A 20,975-nucleotide genomic window follows, 5' to 3' on the forward strand; every position below is an offset into this window, starting at 1 on the left:
CGAGTGTCCTGACACAGAAGATCATGAAAAGAAAACAACTCTTCAGCAATTGGAGAATGGCATGCAGATTCCCAGGACTTCAAGCTTCTGGTAGAGTGGTGATGGCTCCTGTGGCTCCGGGATGCACTTACTCATTTCAGCTCTCTCTATGAGGATGTAGCTCCTTCTGCTGTGATTTCTCTTCACCATTGGTTCTTTCCAACAGCAGATGGAGACTGTCTGGTCTTACCTCTCTTTTTCATGGTCTCCCACCCTGACAGGCCCTTCCATCTCCATCTCTTGTTTGCATTCTGAACTCTGCTCTGTTCCTATATCTGCTGTCCTGATATTCCCTGTAACTGCCACAGGAAAGCCCAGCTCGATGGGGGTTCTAATCCCATGAAGAGCATCTTTTCAGACACATGCCACCTTCCCTGGAATCACACGCTGTCTAGGCTTTTTTGCCTTCTCTGCCCAGCTTCCTTGACTCCACTGCCTCTTTCTCCTGGGAACATGGCCTTCATAGGTCACTGGCACATGACTCCTTCTTGGACCCTCCCTGGTAAACAGGACTAAGTCAACCCTGGATTTTATCTTGGACATACAAAGGAAAATCGTGAAAACTGATGAGAAAGATTACAACAACTAAACTACATCTGGGCTATAGGTGGCAGACCCAAACAGGTCAAGAGTCATTATGTCTTCACCCCTTAGTCCACTCCATGTTCCATGACTCCTTTTTTTGCTCATTCCTGACCTCCATTGCAATAACTTCCAAGATTTCTTGCAGATTCTTATTGCTGTCTAGCCAAGGTGACTGGAGAACCCACATGGGCTCTAGTTGAAATGGGTGGAATAGCACTATTTAATGACGACTGGATGTTTTTTAATTGTTTGCAGAAAACCATGAAAATCAGGATCATAGAGATCAAGATTCACTGAATTCCAGGTAACAACAAATGATCTGAGGGTAGTAAAAAGGGTAAACTAAGGGGTTAAGGATGATCTGAAAGGATAGATCATGAGGTCAAAGTAGACATATTTCATGACCAAATGTAAAGAAAGACTGCTGTTGGCAGTGGTGATGTTGACTCAGGCCAGTGTGATGGAGCCCTTTAGCAAGGTTATCTTTTGTCCTCCTGGTGCTGGTGCAGTGAGTGTGACTAAGAAGAACTGCGCAGTCAGTTTTGGGCATTTCTTGCTTTTAAGGAAATCAGTTGTTAACTTTGTAAGTTGTAAAATCAGGATTAGAGGTATACTGTCTTTGTACACTAATGGTCTGAGATCATGGACAGGTATGCCATAGCAAGAAAAGCAGAAATGAGTATTATTTCAAGAAAATGGATAGAAAAATGAGTATTAAGTCAAAAAATGGATAGAAAAAATTCTAGAAGGCACAAGTTCTCTGGCCCTCTATAATGTAGCAGGGTGTATTCGCTCGCCAACTATGTGTGTCAATATCAGTCATGCACAAGGTTCATCCACTGCTATGTTTCTTATTATGTGCTCCTTCTGTACCTTATAGGTGGAGTCAAGCCTCCTTCCTCATGAGCTTGTTATCTGGCCAGTACATTCTCAGCAGTCTCAACAGTGAACTACATGAGGAGAAAGAGGATGATCTCCTGCTGGACGAAAAATATTTTGTACCCTCTGGTCATCCGGATTCACCTGACACACAAGAACTTTTCAGAAGCTCTGTCGTCCCATCAGATGAGCCTAAAGTCAGCTCTGCTGTGGATGGAGCCAGTGAGTACTACTTAAATGAATTCAATTTATCTTTCTGGTAAAGTGCAAATTCTCTGCACTCAACTCCACTGTCTAGGCTGAGACACATGCATGCAGAGGCGGAGACCCATTTTGTTTCAGAGTAGGTACAGAGGTCAGGTGGGTCTAAGATTTGCTCTTTTCCTATGGTCTGGTCAGATTTCTTTCATTGTGGCCTTTACTGTGCCAGCCATATATTTGCATGTAGGTTGCAGTTACAAGGGAGAGCATCATGAGCACTTCACAGACTGATTCTACCCTTAATGAATGTCCACTGTGCCAAGCATGGTAGCTCAGGCCTATAATCCCAAAGGCTCAGGAAGCTGAGACAGAAAGATTACAAGTTCAAAGCCAGCCTCAGCAACAGGGAGACACTAAGCAACTCATTGAGACCCTGTCTCTAAATGAAATACAGAATAGGGATGGGGATGTGGCTAAGTGGTTGAGTGTCCCTGATTTCAATCCCTGGTACCCCAAAAAAAATTTTAAAAAATATGTCCACCATTTCTTTCCATGATCTTTTCTGCCTGTGGATGAAGATTAACAAATCCTTTATTTTCTCCCATGCCCTGGTATCTCTGTAGAATGTTCTCTCCAGAAAAAGTAACTAAGGTGAATCATATTGGGATAATAAACATGAACTCATTGTTACTTCAAAGCCCTGTTTTTCAATTGGATAACTTTATTTTAGGGACTCTTGTCTGGGCACCGCTCATCCAAGAATAACTAAGCACATGTACAAATGATCACATGTGCATTGGACACATGATCTCTGTCACTGTACCTTGGCCACTAGATGGGTCAATAGGCCTGCACATAAGAAATGGGCTTTCCAGGAGTGATTAGCAAAGGGAGAACTGGAATTGGTACTGAATCTTCTTCTCCTTTCAGCTTCCACAGAGAAGGCCCAATGGCCTTTGAGTGGACATGTGAGCCTGTATATATTATAGATGCAAGTTTCCCATGCACAGGTAGAGTCAAGAGCCCAATAGAGCAGTAGTCCATCAGATAAATATAGAGATCCCCCCATGTGTATATTACACATTGTTTATATATGGTGGTTATGTTGTATATAATGGGTATATATGGAATATATTATTATTATGAAAATGTTTATTCCTTAGGAGGAGTTTTCCTTTCTTTAATTATGTGGTTGTTTCTACATTGATTTGCTTGATTTCTGTTACCTCTTCCTTCCTAAAAGCACAACTTACCTCCAGTGTGATTTCCTAGTTTGGGCTTGTACATCTATAAGACTTTACCAATCCTATTACTTATACATTTTTTAGCATTTTGAACACCTTTTCCTCCTGGAAAATTTACCATTATTGAATGTGGAAGAAGCATAAAAGGAAAAGAAAGGGAAAGAAAATATCAGAGTCACTATAAGCTGTATATCAACTCACGGACTTCCTTGTCCAAAGCTTCTTTCTTGATTTGGTGACCCTCTTGGTGGAAGAGTATGTCACAATAAGATCATAGATGATAAACGATCCTGTTGTCTGTGGTTTTATTGTCAGAGCTGAATTTAGATGCTTTTATTTCAATGAAATGTCATGTCAAGATAGAGGGTGATGCTCTTAAAGGATCATCTGACACAGAGGAAGCCAGCGGCCACCAACTTGGAGAGCTGATGTCACCATCCCTGTTTTCGACTGATCGCGGCTCATTCAGCCATAGAACAGGTAATTTCAGGCTGCCATTCGCCTGCGTCTTGCAGACAAATTACTCAGGCTCAGTGCTAAAGAACCCGCAGAAACTGCTTCTTGGAGCCTGCTCCTATCAAAACATACACCGAGCCCAGAGTGGCCGAATTCTGGCTCCCGGAACTGCTCTGGCCCAGGGCTAAAGAACCTGCGGAAACTGTTTCTCGGTCAGGGTCCTGCTGAATACTGTGGAGGTAAATACCAACTGAGCCTTCATAGGCAGTGGCAACAGGATTGAGACGGGGCTTGTGAGGGCCGGTCAGGACTCACCTGTTGCTTTGGTCACCCGGCAAAGGGAACGAAATGCTGCCATTCGCATGGGATACCAACATGGCAGAGATCTGATGTCATCAGAAAGCGGCGGAGGAGAGAACTTCAGTGATTCCAGCAGTGACAGAAACAGTTGGTCTCCTGGTAAAGAAAGTGAGTCACAAACACCCGAGTCTCTCTCACTTTGTCATCAAGCCAGAGGGGCAGAGCAGAGCTGCCGCCCGTGCCCGGAACAGGCCCAGCAGCCCGCCGGCATGGCAGTCACGTAACCCAAATTGGAGTAGGAGCAGAGCAGAGATGCCTCCCGCTCTTGGAACAAGCCCAGCGACCCACCGGCGTGGTAGACACGTCACACCAATTGGAGTAAGGGCAGAGCAGAGCCGCTGCCCGTGCCTGCAAGGTAGGCAGACCTGCGACTGACCAGCAGAACAGGCCCAGTGGCCCATCAGCATGGTAGACAGATCACCCCAATTGGAGGAGGAGCACAGCAGCCGCCCGACCCTGCAAGGGAGAATTTTCAACTATACAAGAGCAATATAAATATATAGGGGGAAAATTTCAAAAACACAACAGTTTCACCAAGCAGAAAGAAACGCAAGCAGTATGAAAAGACAAGGAAAGAAAGGACCACAAGCAATGCAGGTCAACTCAACTTTAGAAGAGGTAATAGCTGCAGCAGATGGAATGTCAGATAAAGAATTCAGGATATACATGCTTCAGATGATCTGGAGTCTCAAGGAAGACATTAGACAGCAAAATCAGACAATGAAAGATCACTTCGACAATGAATTACACAAACAAATCCAGGAAGCAAAAGATCAACTATACAGGGAGATAGAGGTTATAAAAAACAAACAAACAGAAATCCTAGAAATGCAGGAAGCAATAAACCAACTTAAAAACTCAATTGAGAATACTACCAGCAGAGTAGAACACTTAGAAGATAGAACATCAGACAATGAAGACAAAGTATTTCAACTTGAAAAGAACATAGACAGCTCAGCAAGACTGTTAAGAAACCATGAGCAGAACATCCAAGAAATATGGGATAACATAAAGAGACCAAACTTAAGAGTCATTGGGATACAGGAATGTATAGAGCTCCAAACCAAAGGAATGAGCAATCTATTCAATGAAATAATACGAGAAAACTTCCCAGACTTGAAGAATGAGACAGAATCCCAAATCCTAGAAGCCTACAGGATGCCAAATGTGCAAAATCATAAGAGATCCGCACCTAGACACATTATAATGAAGATGCCCAACATACAGAATAAGGAGAGAACTTTAAAAGCTACAAGAGAAAGGAAGCAGATTACATTTAGGGGTAAGCCAATCAGGATAACAGCTGATCTTTCAACAGACTCTGAAAGCTAGAAGATCCTGGAATAACATATTTCAAACACTGAAAGAAAATGGGTTCCAACCAAGAATTGTGTATCCGCGAAATTAAGCTTCAGGATGGAAGATGAAATTAAAACCTTCCACGATAAACAAAAGTTAAAAGAATTTGAAGCTAGAAAACCATCTCTTCAAAACATCCTTGGCAAAACATTACAGGAAGAGGAAATGGAAAATAACAATGAAAACCAACAGTGGGAGGTAGGACAGTAAAGGGGGGAAAATAATCAAAGAGGAAAACAAACCATGTTTAGTAACATAAATAAACAAATATGGCTGGAAGAACAACCCATATCTCAATAATAACCCTAAATGTTAATGGCTTAAACTCACCAATTAAGAGACACAGGCTAGTAGAATGGATCACAAAACAAGACCCAACAATATGCTGCCTACAGGAGACGCATTTGATAGGAAAAGACATACATAGGCTGAAGGTGAAAGGTTGGGAAAAATCATATCACTCATATGGACTTCGGAAACAAGCAGGAGTGTCCATACTCATATCAAATAAAATAGATTTCAAGCCAAAGTTAATCAAAAGGGATAAAGAGGGACACTACATACTGCTCAAGGGAACCATACACCAACAAGACATAACAATCATAAATATATATGCCCCAAACAATGGTGCAGCTATGTTCATCAAACAAACTCTTCTCAAGTTCAAGAGTCTAATAGACCACCATACAATAATCATGGGAGACTTCAACACACCTCTCTCGCCACTGGACAGATCTTCCAAACAAAAGTTGAATAAGGAAACTATAGAACTCAATAACACAATTAATAACCTAGACTTAATTGACATATATAGAATATACCACCCAACATCAAGCAGTTACACTTTTTTCTCAGCAGCACATGGATCCTTCTCAAAAATAGATCATATATTATGTCACAGGGCAACTCTTAGACAATATAAAGGAGTAGAGATAATACCATGCATCTTATCTGATCATAATGGAATGAAACTGAAAATCAACGATAAAAGAAGGAAGGAAAAATCATGCATCACTTGGAGAATGACAATAGGTTACTGAATGATCAATGGGTTATAGAAGACATCAAGGAGGAAATTAAAAAATTCTTAGAGATAAATGAAAACACAGACACAACATATCGGAATCTATGGGACACATTGAAAGCAGTTCTAAGAGGAAAATTCATTGCTTGGAGTTCATTCCTTAAAAAAAGAAAAAACCAACAAATAAATGATCTCATACTTCATCTCAAAATCCTAGAAAAAGAAGAGCAAAACAACAGCAAAAGAAGTAGAAGGCAAGAAATAATGAAAATCAGAGCTGAAATTAATGAAATCGAAACAAAAGAAACAATTGAAAAAATTGACAAAACTAAAAGTTGGTTCTTTGAAAAAATAAACAAAATCGACAGACCCTTAGCCATGCTAGTGAAGAGAAGAAGACAGAGAACTCAAATTACTAGCATACAGGATGAAAAAGGCAATATCACAACAGACACTTCAGAAATACAGAAGATAATCAGAAATTATTGTGAATCCTTATACTCCAATAAAATAGAAGATAGTGAAGGCATAGATAAATTTCTTAAGTCATATGATCTGCCCAGATTGAGTCAGGAGGATATAGACAACCTAAACAGACCAATATCAATTGAGGAAATAGAAGAAACCATCAAAAGACTACCAACTAAGAAAAGCCCAGGACCGGATGGGTATACAGCAGAGTTTTACAAAACCTTTAAAGAGGAACTAACACCAATACTTTTCAAGCTACTTCAGGAAATAGAAAAAGAGGGAGAACTTCCAAATTCATTCTACGAGGCCAACATCACCCTGACTCCTAAACCAGACAAAGACACTTCAAAGAAAGAAAACTACAGACCAATATCTCTAATGAACCTAGATGCAAAAATCCTCAATAAAATTCTGGCGAATCAGATACAAAAACATATCAAAAAAATTGTGCACCATGATCAAGTAGGATTCATCCCTGGGATGCAAGGCTGGTTCAATATACGGAAATCAATAAATGTTATTCACCACATCAATAGACTTAAAAATAAGAACCATATGATCATCTCGATAGATGCGGAAAAAGCATTCGACAAAGTACAGCATCCCTTTATGTTCAAAACTCTAGAAAAACTAGGGATAACAGGAACATACCTCAATATTGTAAAAGCAATCTATGCTAAGCCTCAGGCTAGCATCATTCTGAATGGAGAAAAATTGAAGGCATTCCCTCTAAAATCTGGAACAAGACCGGGATGCCCTCTCTCTCCATTTTGGTTCAACATAGTTCTCGAAACACTGGCCAGAGCAATTAGACAGACGAAAGAAATTAAAGGCATCAAAATAGGAAAAGAAGAACTTAAATTATCACTATTTGCAGATGACATGATTCTATACCTAGCAGACCCAAAAGGGTCTACAAAGAAACTATTAGAGCTAATAAATGAATTCAGCAAAGTGGCAGGATATAAAATCAACACGCATAAATCAAAGGCATTCCTGTATATCAGCGACAAATCCTCTGAAATGGAAATGAGGACAACCACTCCATTCACAATATCTTCAAAAAAAATAAAATACTTGGGAATCAACCTAACAAAAGAGGTGAAAGACTTATACAATGAAAACTACAGAACCCTAAAGAGAGAAATAGAAGAAGATCTTAGAAGATGGAAAAATATACCCTGTTCATGGATAGGCAGAACTAACATCATCAAAATGGCGATATTACCAAAAGTTCTCTATAGGTTTAATGCAATGCCAATCAAAATCCCAATGGCATTTCTTGTAGAAATAAAGAAAGCAATCATGAAATTCATATGGAAAAATAAAAGACCCAGAATAGCAAAAACAAGATAAGCATGATGTGTGAATCAGGCGGTATAGCCATACCAGACTTCAAACTATACTACAGAGCAATAGTAACAAAAACAGCATGGTACTGGTACCAAAACAGGCGGGTGGACCAATGGTACAGAATAGAGGACACAGAAACCAATCCACAAAACTACAACTATCTTATATTTGATAAAGGGGCTAAAAGCATGCAATGGAGGAAGGATAGCATCTTCAACAAATGGTGCTGGGAAAACTGGAAATCCATATGCAACAAAATGAAACTGAATCCCTTTCTCTCACCATGCACAAAAGTGAATTCAAAATGGATCAAGGAGCTTGATATCAAATCAGAGACACGCCGTCTGATAGAAGAAAATGTTGGCTACGATCTACATACGGTGGGGTCGGGCTCCAAATTCCTCAATAGGACACCCATAGCACAAGAGTTAATAACTAGAATCAACAAATGGGACTTACTCAAACTAAAAAGTTTTTTCTCAGCAAAAGAAACAATAAGAGAGGTAAATAGGGAGCCTACATCCTGGGAACAAATCTTTACTCCTCACACTTCAGATAGAGCCCTAATATCCAGAGTATACAAAGAACTCAAAAAATTAGACAATAAGATAACAAATAACCTAATCAACAAATGGGCCAAGGACCTGAACAGACACTTCTCAGAGGAGGACATACAATCAATCAACAAGTACATGGAAAAATGCTCACCATCTCTAGCAGTCAGAGAAATGCAAATCAAAACCACCCTAAGATACCATCTCACTTCAGTAAGTTTGGCAGCCATTATGAAGTCAAACAACAACAAGTGCTGGCGAGGATGTGGGGAAAGGGGTACACTTGTACATTGCTGGTGGGACTGCAAATTGGTGCAGCCAATTTGGAAAGCAGTATGGAGATTTCTTGGAATGCTGGGAATGGAACCACCATTTGACCCAGCTATTCCCCTTCTCGGTCTATTCCCTAAAGACCTGAAAAGAGCATGCTACAGGGACACTGCTACATCGATGTTCATAGCAGCTCAATTCACAATAGCAAGACTGTGGAACCAACCTAGATGCCCTTCAATAGACGAATGGATAAAAAAAATGTGGCATTTATACACAATGGAGTATTACTCTGCATTAAAAAATGACAAAATCATAGAATTTGCAGGGAAATGGATGGCATTAGAGCAGATTATGCTAAGTGAAGCTAGCCAATCCCTAAAAAACAAATGCCAAATGTCTTCTTTGATATAAGGAGAGTAAATAAGAATAGAGTAGGGACGAAGAGCATGAGAAGAAGATTAACATTAAACAGGGATGAGAGGTGGGATGGAAAGGGAGAGAGAAGGGAAATTGCATGGAAATGGAAGGATACCCTCATGGTTATACAAAAGTACATACAAGAGGAAGTGAGGGGAAAGGGAAAAATAATACAAGGGGGAGAAATGAATGACAGTAGAGGGGTAGAGAGAGAAGAGTGGAGGGGAGGGGAGGGGAAGGGGATAGTAGAGGATAGGAAAGGCAGCAGAATACAACAGACACTAATATGGCAATATGTAAATCAATGGATGTGTAACTGATGTGATTCTGCAATCTGTATACGGGGTAAAAATGGGAGTTCATAACCCACTTGAATCAAAGTGTGAAATATGATATATCAAGAACTATGTAATGTTTTGAACAACCAACAATAAAAATTTTTTAAAAAAGGATCATCTGACAACATAGATGGTTTTCAAGAGCATGTCCTCAATGAAGCCACAGGTGTCTGCAAACAGAAAATAATTACAAGAAAAATTCTGTTTAGCAAGTGGAAAATAGCATGCAGATTCTCTGGCCTTCAGGCTTCAGGTATGGTGGCTCTGGGATGCAATTGACTCCTTTTAACTCTATATAGGATTGTAGCTCCTACTTCTTCAGTGATTTCTCTTCACCTGTGCTTGTCTCCAACAGCAGATGGAGCCTCTGTTTGGTCTTATCTGTATTTCCCATGGCCTTGTAGCCCTGACCTGCCCTTCCATCTACATTTCCTGTTTACATTCTGAACTCTGCTCTGTTCTCACACCTGCTCTCCTGATACTCCCTATAACTGCCACAGGGAACCCCAGTCAGATTAGGGTCTTAACCCTGTGAAGAGCATCTTTCAGACACATGCCACCTTCTCTTAAATTCCATACTTTTAGACTGTTTTGCCTTCTGTACCTGACTTCCTTGACATTATTGCCTCTTTCAGCTGGGAATGTGGCCTTCCTAAGTTACTAGCACATGGATCCTTCTCTTGAGGTTTTTTTGGAAACAAGTCTAACTCAAACCTGGATTATTACCTTGGACATGCAAATGAAAAGTCGATTGTTTTTATTGTTTTTATTTTATTGGGTCTTTTTAGTTATACATGAGATTAAAGCCCATTTTGATATCATTATACAAGCATAGACTATATCTTATTCTAATTATTACCCCAGGCCTATACATGTACACAGTGGTGAGATTCTGTCTGCTGTATCCCTATATGTACATAGGAAAGTTGTGTCAGATTCATTCCTTTTCTTACCATTCATTTCCTTTCCTTATAGCTCCTCTTTGTCATTCCCCTTTGTCTAATTCTTCTCCTCTTCCCTCCCCCTTAGTGTAGATTAGCTTCCAAATATCAGATAAAACATTTGATCTTTGTGTTTTGGTGGATTGACTTATTTCACTTAGCATGGTAGTCTCTAGATCCATCCATTTACTGGCAAATGTCATAAAGTTATTCTCATTTATGCCTCAGTGATATATACATACACACACACACACATATATATATATATATATGTGTGTGTGTGTGTGTGTGTGTGTGTGTGTGTGTGTGTGTAAAACTTAGGTTGACTCCACAGCTTAGCTATTGTGAACTGTGCTGCTAAAAACATTGATATGACTACATCACTGTAGTGTGCTGAGTATAACCTCTTCAACAAATGGTGCTGGAAAAACTGGAAATCCATAGATAGTCAAATGAAATTCAACCCCTATCTCTTAAAACTAAACTCAAAGCAAATCAAAGACCTTAGAAGTAGACCAGAAACCCTGCATCTACTAAAAGAGAACGTAGGCCAAACACTCTAACATCAAAGCTCAGGAGCTGAATTCCTTAAGTACACTCCTAAAGTGCAAGAAATAAAATCAAACATCCACAAATGGGATGGCATCAACCTGAAAAGTGTCAAAATTGATGAGCAATCATCCTGGATAAAAAGCTGTATTACAAGAGCAGAAGATGGTGAGATAGTGGAAAGCTACATTCCATGTTGAGCCTTGTCTCATGAGCACAGCAGCAGGAAATATCCACTTACTGAGGTTGATGAAAAGGAATTTCAAAAAATATAATATTGGACATTCAGTTGGATTAGGGGATCAGAAATTTGAGTATAAAACAAAGAAAAAGAATACATAGAAGCCAACCCACCTGCCACATGGGTACCAAAAGCAGCAAAGATTCCCCACAAAGGGAGGGAGAACACAGAGAAACACAGATTTAGTACAAAAAAAACCCTCTAAGATCAGAAAAGCTGCCTGAACTTGGTTGATCCACATGCTGCACTGTTTAAAATCTCTAACAATAAGAGAAACGTAAATCAAAACTACACTAAATCCATCTCACCCCACTCAGAATGGTAAATATTAAAAATAAAAGCAACAGTAAAGACTGTGGGAAAAGAGGTTCACTTAATACATGGCTAGTAGAACTACAGATTGGCGCAACCACTCTGGAAAGCGGTATTGATATTCCTCACAAAACTTGGAATGGAACCACCATTTGACCCCATTTTCCCACTCCTCACTTTATACACAGAGGACTTAAAATCAGCATACTACAGTGACACAGCCATTTCAATATTTAATAGCAGCACAGTTCACAATATTCAAGCTAAGGAACCAACCTTTATCCATTCATCTGGTGCCCTACATCAGATGAATGGACAAAGAAGGTGGTATACATATATAATGGAATACTACTAAGCCGTAAAGAAGAATGGAATTATATCATTTGCCAGTAAATGGATGGAACTAGAGATTATCATGCTAAGTGAAATAAGGCAATCCCAAAAAACCAAAGGCAGAATATGGATACTAACTCACAACAAGGGAGTGGAAGATTAGAGGTTCATTGGACTAGACAAAGGGGAATGAAGAGAAGGAGGGAGCATGGTAATAGGAAATACAATAGAATGAATAGGAGACATCTTTCCTATCTTTATCTATAATTACACGATCAATGTAGCTCCTTATCATGTATAGGATCCCCCCTCATCAATAATGGGGGAGATCCTATTTTCAACAAATTATACTTATTCTGTGTTTGTATAATATGTTAAAATTTACTCTACTGTCATGTAAAAATAATAATATTTTAAAAGAATTTTCATTAAAAATACTGTATTTCTAGGACTGGGGTTGTGTAGCTCAGTGGTGGAGTGCTTGCCTAGCATGTGTGAGGCACTGGATTTGTTCCTCAGCACTACATAAAAATAAAGAAATAAATAAAGGTATTAAAGAAAAATAGCTACACACAACACACACACACACACACACACACACACACACTCACTTTGTAATTCCCACCACTTCAATTGGGAATGTTAATATATTAGCCACACAGTTGACTCCTACTATCCAATTCCTGAACTAGTTTTTGTTTCAGTTTGTTTTTTCTTATTGGTACCATTATTAAACACAGAATACTAGTAGTGTTGCAGAGCTGTAGTAACAAAAATAGCATGATATTGGCACCACAGGTATAGACCCATAGACCAATAGGACAGAATAGAAGACAGAGACAAATCCACATACTTAGAGTCCTCTGATACTTAACAAAGGTGCCAAAAATATACGTTGGAGAAAAGAGCCTTTTTAATAAATGGTGCTGGGACAACTGGATAACTATGTAGAAAAATAACACTAAGGGCTGGGATTGTGGCTCAGCGGCAGGGTGCTTGCCTCGCACATGTGAGGCACTGGGTTTGATCCTCAGTACCATATAAAAGTAAAAAAGTAAAGGTATTGTGTTCATCCACAACTAAAAATTTTTTTAAAAAAAATTAAAAAATAACACTAAAACCCTATTTCTCACCCTGCACAAAACTCAAGTCAAAATGGATCAAAGACTTAGGAATTAGACTAGAAACCTTATAACTGCTAGAAGAAAACATAGAGCCAACCTTCTATCATAAAATTGCTGGCACCAGCTTCCTTAACAGGACACTCAAAAGTACATAAACTGAAACTATGAGTAAATAAGTGGAACGCCATCAAACTACAAAACTTCTTCCCAGCAAAGGAAAGAAATAAGAGAGTGAAGAGAGAGCCTACAGAATGTGAAAAAGTCTTGGCCAGAACTCATCTGATCAGGGATTAATACCCAGAATATGTTAATAACTCAAAACACTTGAAACAAAAATATCCCAAGTAACCCAATCAATCAATGGGCAATTAAAAACAAGAAACACAATTTTTTTTAACAAAAGAAACACAAATTGCCAAATCTTTGAGAAAAGCTTCAACCTCACTAGCAATCAGAGAAACACAAATGAAAACAACGCTAAAATTTCATCTCACTCCACCATGGCAATGATCAAGAATACACACAAAACAAAATGTGGGGAAGGTGGTGGGGGAAAAGGTGCACTTGTACATTGTTAGTGGGACTGCAGACTAGTGCAACTCCAGAAGACACTATGGAGATTCATCAAAAAACTAGGGATGTAAGCATCCTATGAGCATCTGCCCACTCCTTGGTATTTTTCCAAAACATCTAAAATCAGCATATTACAGTGACAGCTGCCTCAAAGTTTATAGCAGCATAATTCACAATAGCTAAATTATGGAATCAACCCAGATTCCCCTCAATAGATAAATAAATTTTAAAATTCTGATATATATATATATATATATATATATATATATATATATATATATATATATATATATCTCATATGACATGTGTGCATGTGTACACACATGTGCACAGGCACATGCACACACGCACACTGGGGTTCTACAAAGCCATAAAAGAGAATGAAATTATGGCATTTGCAGGTAAATGGATAGAAATGAGAATGTCATGCTACATGAAAAATCCAAGCACAAAAACTCAAAGCTTGAATGTTACTCTCATGCAGAAACTAGAGTAAACAAAGGAAATGGGGAGGGCAGGATAGAATATCACACAGATAAAGGAAAGAGCAGCAATGGAGAAGATCAAGAGGCAGAGTGCAGGGATGGGTAAGGGGAGGCAATGCAGAACGAATTCTTTTTAAATCTTTTTTTTAGTTGTAGATGGACACAATATCTTTATTTTTATTTATTTTTACCTGGTGCTGATGATCGAACCCAGAGACTCATGCATGCCAAACAAGTGTTCTACCACTGAGACACAACCCCAGCCCCAGAATGAATTCTTAAAAAGTTGTCATGTGCACGTTTAAAGATACCACAGGGGACTCCACCTTTATGCATAGGTAGAAAGAAACAATCAAATATAAATTAATAGATGAGCAAAAGGAAGTCTAGTAGAGTAGATGAAGGTGATTGAGAGACTTTAGGGAGGACACGGAGTAAAAGAGGAAGGGAAAGGGGCGAATCATGAACTGAAATCAAATTGCGTGCATGTATGATTTTGTCCAAATGAACCCACTACTATGTATGACTATAAAGCTCTAATTTTAAAAAGAAATACATGTAAGAAAATCATTATAAAAATCTAAAAAAACAAAAACAAAAATTCTATGGAAGTTTGGCTATAGATGAGAGACACATTGTCCTGGAGCCTGTTTTTTTCCAATTTCATTTATAGTAGGACAGGTTTTACTGTATTTTACATGATCCAACTGGCAAAGGGGGGCACTGAGACATTAATAGACAAGCTGGTTTACAGAGCTTAGAGACCACATCAGGTACTTGGCCTTTTAGTTGGTCTTCCTTCCACTTCACTAGTCTCTGTCTCAGTATCACAGACCTTCCACACTCTAGAGTGGCTTTCTTTCCTTCACTAGAGGGACTTCAGTATGTGGCAAAATGCTCCTGTCCCTAAAGAAACCAGGGCTGTGGGAAAGTGTTGGGTGACAGGCACAATTTTTCCACATGGTAGACATCCACTTCTGCCCCAGTCTCTTGCCTGCCTCTTCAGATAAGCATGTTTACCAGATTTCTCTGGCTCTCTTCAATATCCACTCTCTATCTTGCTTCCCTAGTTATAATTTGAGTGTTAACAGAGGCCCCACTCCCCAACCTCTTGACACATCATTCCACTCTGTGTCTTCTATTTTGCCTTTTGGGGCACCAATTAATTCACCCTCTCCAATCGCCTGCATGGCCATATCCTCAATCACTTCTGCTCAGGTTTCTCTAAGTCTGAGCCTTGATATTCTCATGCCAGATGTTCTTGGGTCACGTTAGTACTTATTTTCTCTGGTTGCCCTGAATACTCATTTCTCAGATAACGACCTCAATGGTCAGGTGAAAGTAGACAATTTCATGGACTTTATATTTTGGCCTTTAAGTAAGAAACATCTGTGAACTGCTAAGCACAGTACCCAGCTGACAGGAAGTGCTAGGCATATATTAGGTTGTTGCCTTCCCCATTTGGAGCTGCCATGGTGGGTATGGTGTTGAGTCACATCTTCACTTCCTTCTAACAAGACTTCCCCATCACTGTTTTCCCATGTACCAGCTAAGGTGTAACACCATGACTCAGTCCCTGCTCTTCCTCTTGTTCCCAGCCCCCAGAGGCCTGAACTGGAACCTGGCTCTGACCCACTCCCCTCTTACCAGGAACTCCTTTTTTGTGTTGCTTCACATTTTGATCAACTTTTGTAATAACAGGGGAATTGAACCCAAGTCCTTCTGTGTGCTAAGCAAGTATTCTACCACTGAACTGCACCCCAGCCTTTGATCAATATTTTAACATATACACTTATCACATATATGCATATGTGTGTGTATTTTATATATGTATTTGATTTGTGCATATTTAAGTTTCATTACAAGGCATTGTACTAGACAGCACATAGAACATTATACTCAAAGTTGGTTTATGAAATTGGACCTAACAAGTTTTTAAAATGCATTCCTTTGGAATCCCATCCATCAAACATTTTTTGTTCTAAATAGTAGAAACATATCAGTCTGTTGACTTTTGCTTTTCCATGTGGCATATGTATGCTAATGATATGAGAGGGAAGTTCTGGTGCCTTAGTTCTTATGTGGAAAAGCCTAGACTATGCATGATTTGGGGTGCAGGGTATTTGAAGTATCCTAAACAGGTGGTTTTTACTCCCTAGATTCAGTTATTTCCTCTGTAGTTTGGGACATTGCAGTGAATTTTCTAACTCTGGTCCTCCATAGCTCTTCTTTCTCTTCTCCTGGCTCAGATACTGTCATTGTCACCAGGATAAATGGTATAAATATGACAACTAAAAGGCTTGGACACAATGGAGGAAAATTATTAATGCAAATAACTGTTGGTCCTCTGTAAGTGTGTTATGTGAATTTAGAAAAATTTTTAATTGATTTTATTTTTTAAATACATAACAGCAGAATGCATTACAATTCTTATCACACATATAGAGCACAATTTTTCATATCTCTGTTTGTATATAAAGTATGTTCACACCAATTCATGTCTTCATACATGTACTTTGGATAATGATGTCCATCTCATTCCACCATCATTGCTAACCTCCTGCTCCCTCCCTTTCCCTCCCACCCCTCTGCCCTATCTAGAGTTCATCTAATCCTCCCATGCTCCTCCTCCTTACCACGCTTTGAGTCAGTCACCTTATATCAGAGAAAACATTTGCCATTTGTTTTTGTTTTTTTTTTTTTTTTTGGATTGGCTAACTTCACTTAGCATTATCTTCTCCAAATCCATCCATTTACCTGCATATGCCATGATTTTATTCTCTTTTATGTCTGAGTAATAAACTCAAAGTGGATCAAGGACCTAGGAATTAAACCAGAGACCCTGCATCTAATAGAAGAAAAAGTAGGCCCTAATCTTCATCATGTGGGATTAGACCCCAACTTCCTTAATAAGACTCCCACAGCACAAGAATTAAAACCAAGAATCAATAAATGGGATGGATTCAAACTAAAAATCTTCTTCTCAGTAAAAGAAACAATCTGTGAGGTGAATAGAGAGCATACATCTTGGGAGCAAGTTTTTTACCCCTCACCCATCAGATAGAACACTAATCTCTAGGATATATAAAGAACTCAAAAAGCTAAGCACCAAAAAAACAAATAACCAACTTAATAAATGGGCCAAGGACCTGAACAGATGCTTCTGAGAAGATGATGTACAGTCAGTCAACAAATACATGAAAAAATATTCATTATCACTAGCAATTAGAGAAATGCAAATCCAAACTACTCTAAGATTTCATCTCACTCCAGTCATAATGGCAGCTATTGTGAAAACAAACAACAATAAGTGTTGGCAAGGATGTGGGGGAAAAGTTACACTCATACACTGCTGGTGGGACTGCAAATTGGTACAGCCAATATGGAAAGCAGTATGGAGATTCCTTGGAAATCTGGGAATGAAACCACCATTTGACCCAGCTATCTTTCTCCTCTGTCTATACCCAAAGGACTTAAAAACAACATACTACAGGGACACAGCTAAATCAATGTTTATAGCAGCACAATTCACAATAGCTAAACTGTGAAACCAACCTAGATATGCCCTTCAGTAGCTGAATGGATTTTTTAAAAATGTGTTATATATACACAATAGAAAATTTTCTGTGTGCCACAAAGCCTTCAGTCCTGTTCATTGAATCTTCTGTGGTTGCCTTTCTTCTCATTCTTCTTCTTGCCACAGTTGTCCTATTGCTCTCTTTGGGTCATTGCCCTGTACACATTCTTATTTACTTGTCTGTGCCTTTTCTATCCAGAAAACTTTTCATGTTTATGCTATTTGTCCTGAATAGCCACTTGTCAATGAAGACAAAATTTGTCTTCTGGCAAGTTTATCATTATGTAATGATGTAAGAAATATTATAAAAATAAAGAAATCAAAATGTCTCTATGGACTTGACCCACCTGCATTTTTGAAGGCTGCCTTTCTTGATCCTGGGGGAACTGAGGATATTATCATGAATAAAAGCAGATCCTGTATTATTGTGGTTTTCTTTTTCAGAGCTGAATTCGGATGATCTTTCAGGAATGAAGAATTCTCCCAAGCTAGAGGATGATACTGCACATGGCTTCTTCACCAACAAGTATGGCTGCCACATCATAGGCCGCATCGATGACTTTACTGCTCTCAGAGAGTAGATTGGAGAGGGAAAACAGCTGGTTCAAAAGATCCAGTCTCTCCTGAGGCCCACATGCAACTTCCTGGACCTTGAAGCTCAGAGCTCAGAGGTAGTCACACCTGCACCTCCTGGGTTCATCCTTTCTTTGTGCCCTTTGTCCTTAATTCTACTTTCTTCTCTGCTATTTATTTTTGTGGCCTGCATCTCCCAATGACAGAGAAAGTATCTTCCACTCATTCTAGCCAAGCCCTTGCTTCCCTATCTCCTGATTTCATTCTAAGTTCTACTCTGTTGTTCAGAAGGCCAACCAGATATTCTCCCTTAGAGCCACAGAGAAGTCTGCAGCATTGCCACCATCCTCAGTAAAGCATTTGTTAAGTGTTGATGTCCATATGATGTTGAAATCAGCACCCTCTGATGGTTTATTATCTGCCGCAGTCTGGCTGGGCACAATCAGGAGCCACTTGTCAAAAGAAACTAACTTTATTTTTAGAACCACACACGCCAAACAAAACAGCCTCTCATGAAAAACCCTCAGAGCCTCAACTGCCACCACCGGCTTCCCACAAGCCTCTCTCTCCAACACAAGCTTCTCTCCCCCTCCCACAATCCTCCTGCTCTTGAGGCCGATTGGCTGGGTCATGTGGGCGAAGCCAAAAAAGTCCCCCAATGAGCAGCTCCGTGGTCTGAAAGGGCAGGGAAACAGCCCAATGAGCATCACCACAGAGGAGCCAATCAGCTAGATGTTGCTGGGGCCGCTGTGAGCCAATCATCAGCTGGCAGCTGGAAGTTTGCTGGCAGCTGGAAGTTTGCTGGGGCCCCTTCAGCTGTGGCTCTCAACAATTATCTGTTACAGTCATGCTGGCCCATATGAACAGATTAAAATTAATCAGATGGACAGGGATTTGCATCCATAAAGGCCTTGTGTGTGGAAAAAGGAAGAACCTGGCTGCCACAACATTTCTTTTTTCCCGTGGAGCAATAGGAGGGAGGCAGTCTGCAATGCTTCTCAGAGTGCCTCTCTGTTGAGAGATAACAAGGGCCAGTGGCTGTGCTGTCTGAGCCACCAGAGACCCATGGATGTGTAGACAGAGCCTTGCATCCAGGGAACCCCCACTTCAGGGCAAGACACAGACCCCTATTTATAAACCAACTGAGGGACCACAGGCCCAATGTGAGAAGTCACCTCTTGTGCCTTGAGTTCACTAGTGCAGAGGGGTCTTTTATTGTATACAAGGAAGGTAAAATGTCTGTAGAGGACATGACATGGGAATGAGCTTTGACAGCTTTATAAAGGGTGTCCAGGTGGAGGAGGCATTCCAGATAAAGGGAGCAGTACTTCAGTCCTGAGGCCTCAAAGGGATGAGCCAGGGTTTTACAGGTTCAAGCAGCCCATGCTTTGTGCCTCATTGGCAAAGGAAGCTTGAGTCCTGTGCAGGCCTATAATGTCCTGAGCCCTGAGATGTCTCAGCTTCAGTGATGTCCATGGCTACCTCCCGCCTTTCCACAGGCAGCAGCCAACAAATGTTTCCATGAGCTAAGAAGCAGCGCCCATGCCCTGCAGCACACCCTAGAGGAGTCAGCCTCCCTCCTGACCATGTTCTGGAGAGCAGCTTTACCAAGCTTCCTGGGATGCCTGGCAAAGTGGTAAGAGGCCAGTGTTGTCTTCTGGTATAAGCCCTGCTCTTCTGCCCCAGGAGATTCTGTATTCTCAGTTCCAGAGATTTCTGAGGGTCATAAGCTACATGGATTGTTAGAAAGTGCTGGACCTTGGTGCAGGATCCGGGAGGGAGACCCCTGGTCCATGGTGGCTGCTTTCATTGAAGCTCTGATTACCTTACTTCATCCTCACACCCAAACCTCTAAGACAATAATTCAAAGAGAAGAAAAGAAAATGGAGAAACACAGACATAGACACCCTGGTAATCCATAAAAGTCCACTTCTAATAATTCTGAAGTTTGAGCTGAAATTCAGGGGCCTTTGAAGATTCTCCACTCCTCAGGGCTTCTTGTTCAAAAGATCAAAGGATGTCGTTATGATCCTGCAGCTTCTGTCAGTCATGCTCCTAGAATCCCAACACACCTTTTATCTCTGTGCCAGTCTGGGGAAAAGGTAGAGCCCCTAAGAAATTGTCCTGCTTTGGGTGGGCCAGCCTCTGGATCCCCTCACTAGTTTTTAGTTCCACATTAATGTTACTAATATGTAAACTATGCAGATTCCAAGGAGGTACTTTACCATCTTCAGGTTCGTACAGACATTTTGAAGCATGAACACTGTGATTGGTGCAGCCCTGTGTCCCAGACATAGTATCTCTGAAATTCCAAGACCTGCATGGATGGGGAAAGGATGAGAAAAAACTTCTGCAAGGACCGTGTTGGAGGTCTTGTTCACAGTTGGGAGTTGCTATGGGTCTGGAGTCAGGATCTCCTTGTTCATAGTAATGTAGACCTATGCTAGTCTGATTGGGGGCTTTCAGGTTCTCAACATTCCTATCCTGTGGTCTCTCTCTCTCAAATGTTCTGAACTGAGGGATTGAGAAGCTATAATGGAGGGAACTCAGTCTGGAAGCATTGAGAAGATTATCAAGTACTCCTTCTGATTGGTAGGAACCAGAAAGCACAGGATGCATTTGGTTTCCAAACTGTTGTCTGAGAGCCTGTAACTTCTTCCCCAGGATGAGTCAATGGAAAGGGAGCTCCTGGATCTGCGAGCCCAAGTATCCAA

The 20,975-nt window shown here is 40.3% G+C and overlaps 1 protein-coding gene across 1 annotated transcript; it reads left to right on the forward strand.

The window, feature by feature from the left end:
* The first annotated feature begins 1,509 nt into the window (after window positions 1-1,509).
* LOC131425045 (myomegalin-like) lies at window positions 1,510-19,981 on the forward strand. The gene is made up of 3 exons (XM_058586327.1): window positions 1,510-1,725; window positions 18,133-18,359; window positions 19,761-19,981. The coding sequence occupies exons 1-2, from the start codon at window positions 1,527-1,529 to the stop codon at window positions 18,267-18,269; spliced, it is 336 nt and encodes a 111-aa protein (XP_058442310.1). The 5' UTR covers window positions 1,510-1,526; the 3' UTR covers window positions 18,270-18,359; window positions 19,761-19,981.
* The last annotated feature ends 994 nt before the right edge of the window (window positions 19,982-20,975 follow it).

The sequence above is a fragment of the Marmota monax genome, unplaced genomic scaffold (assembly GCF_021218885.2).
Source record: "Marmota monax isolate L192 unplaced genomic scaffold, Marmota_monax_Labrador192_F-V1.1 WCK01_AAM20220418_F8-fsc00181, whole genome shotgun sequence".
NCBI lineage: Eukaryota > Metazoa > Chordata > Mammalia > Rodentia > Sciuridae > Marmota > Marmota monax.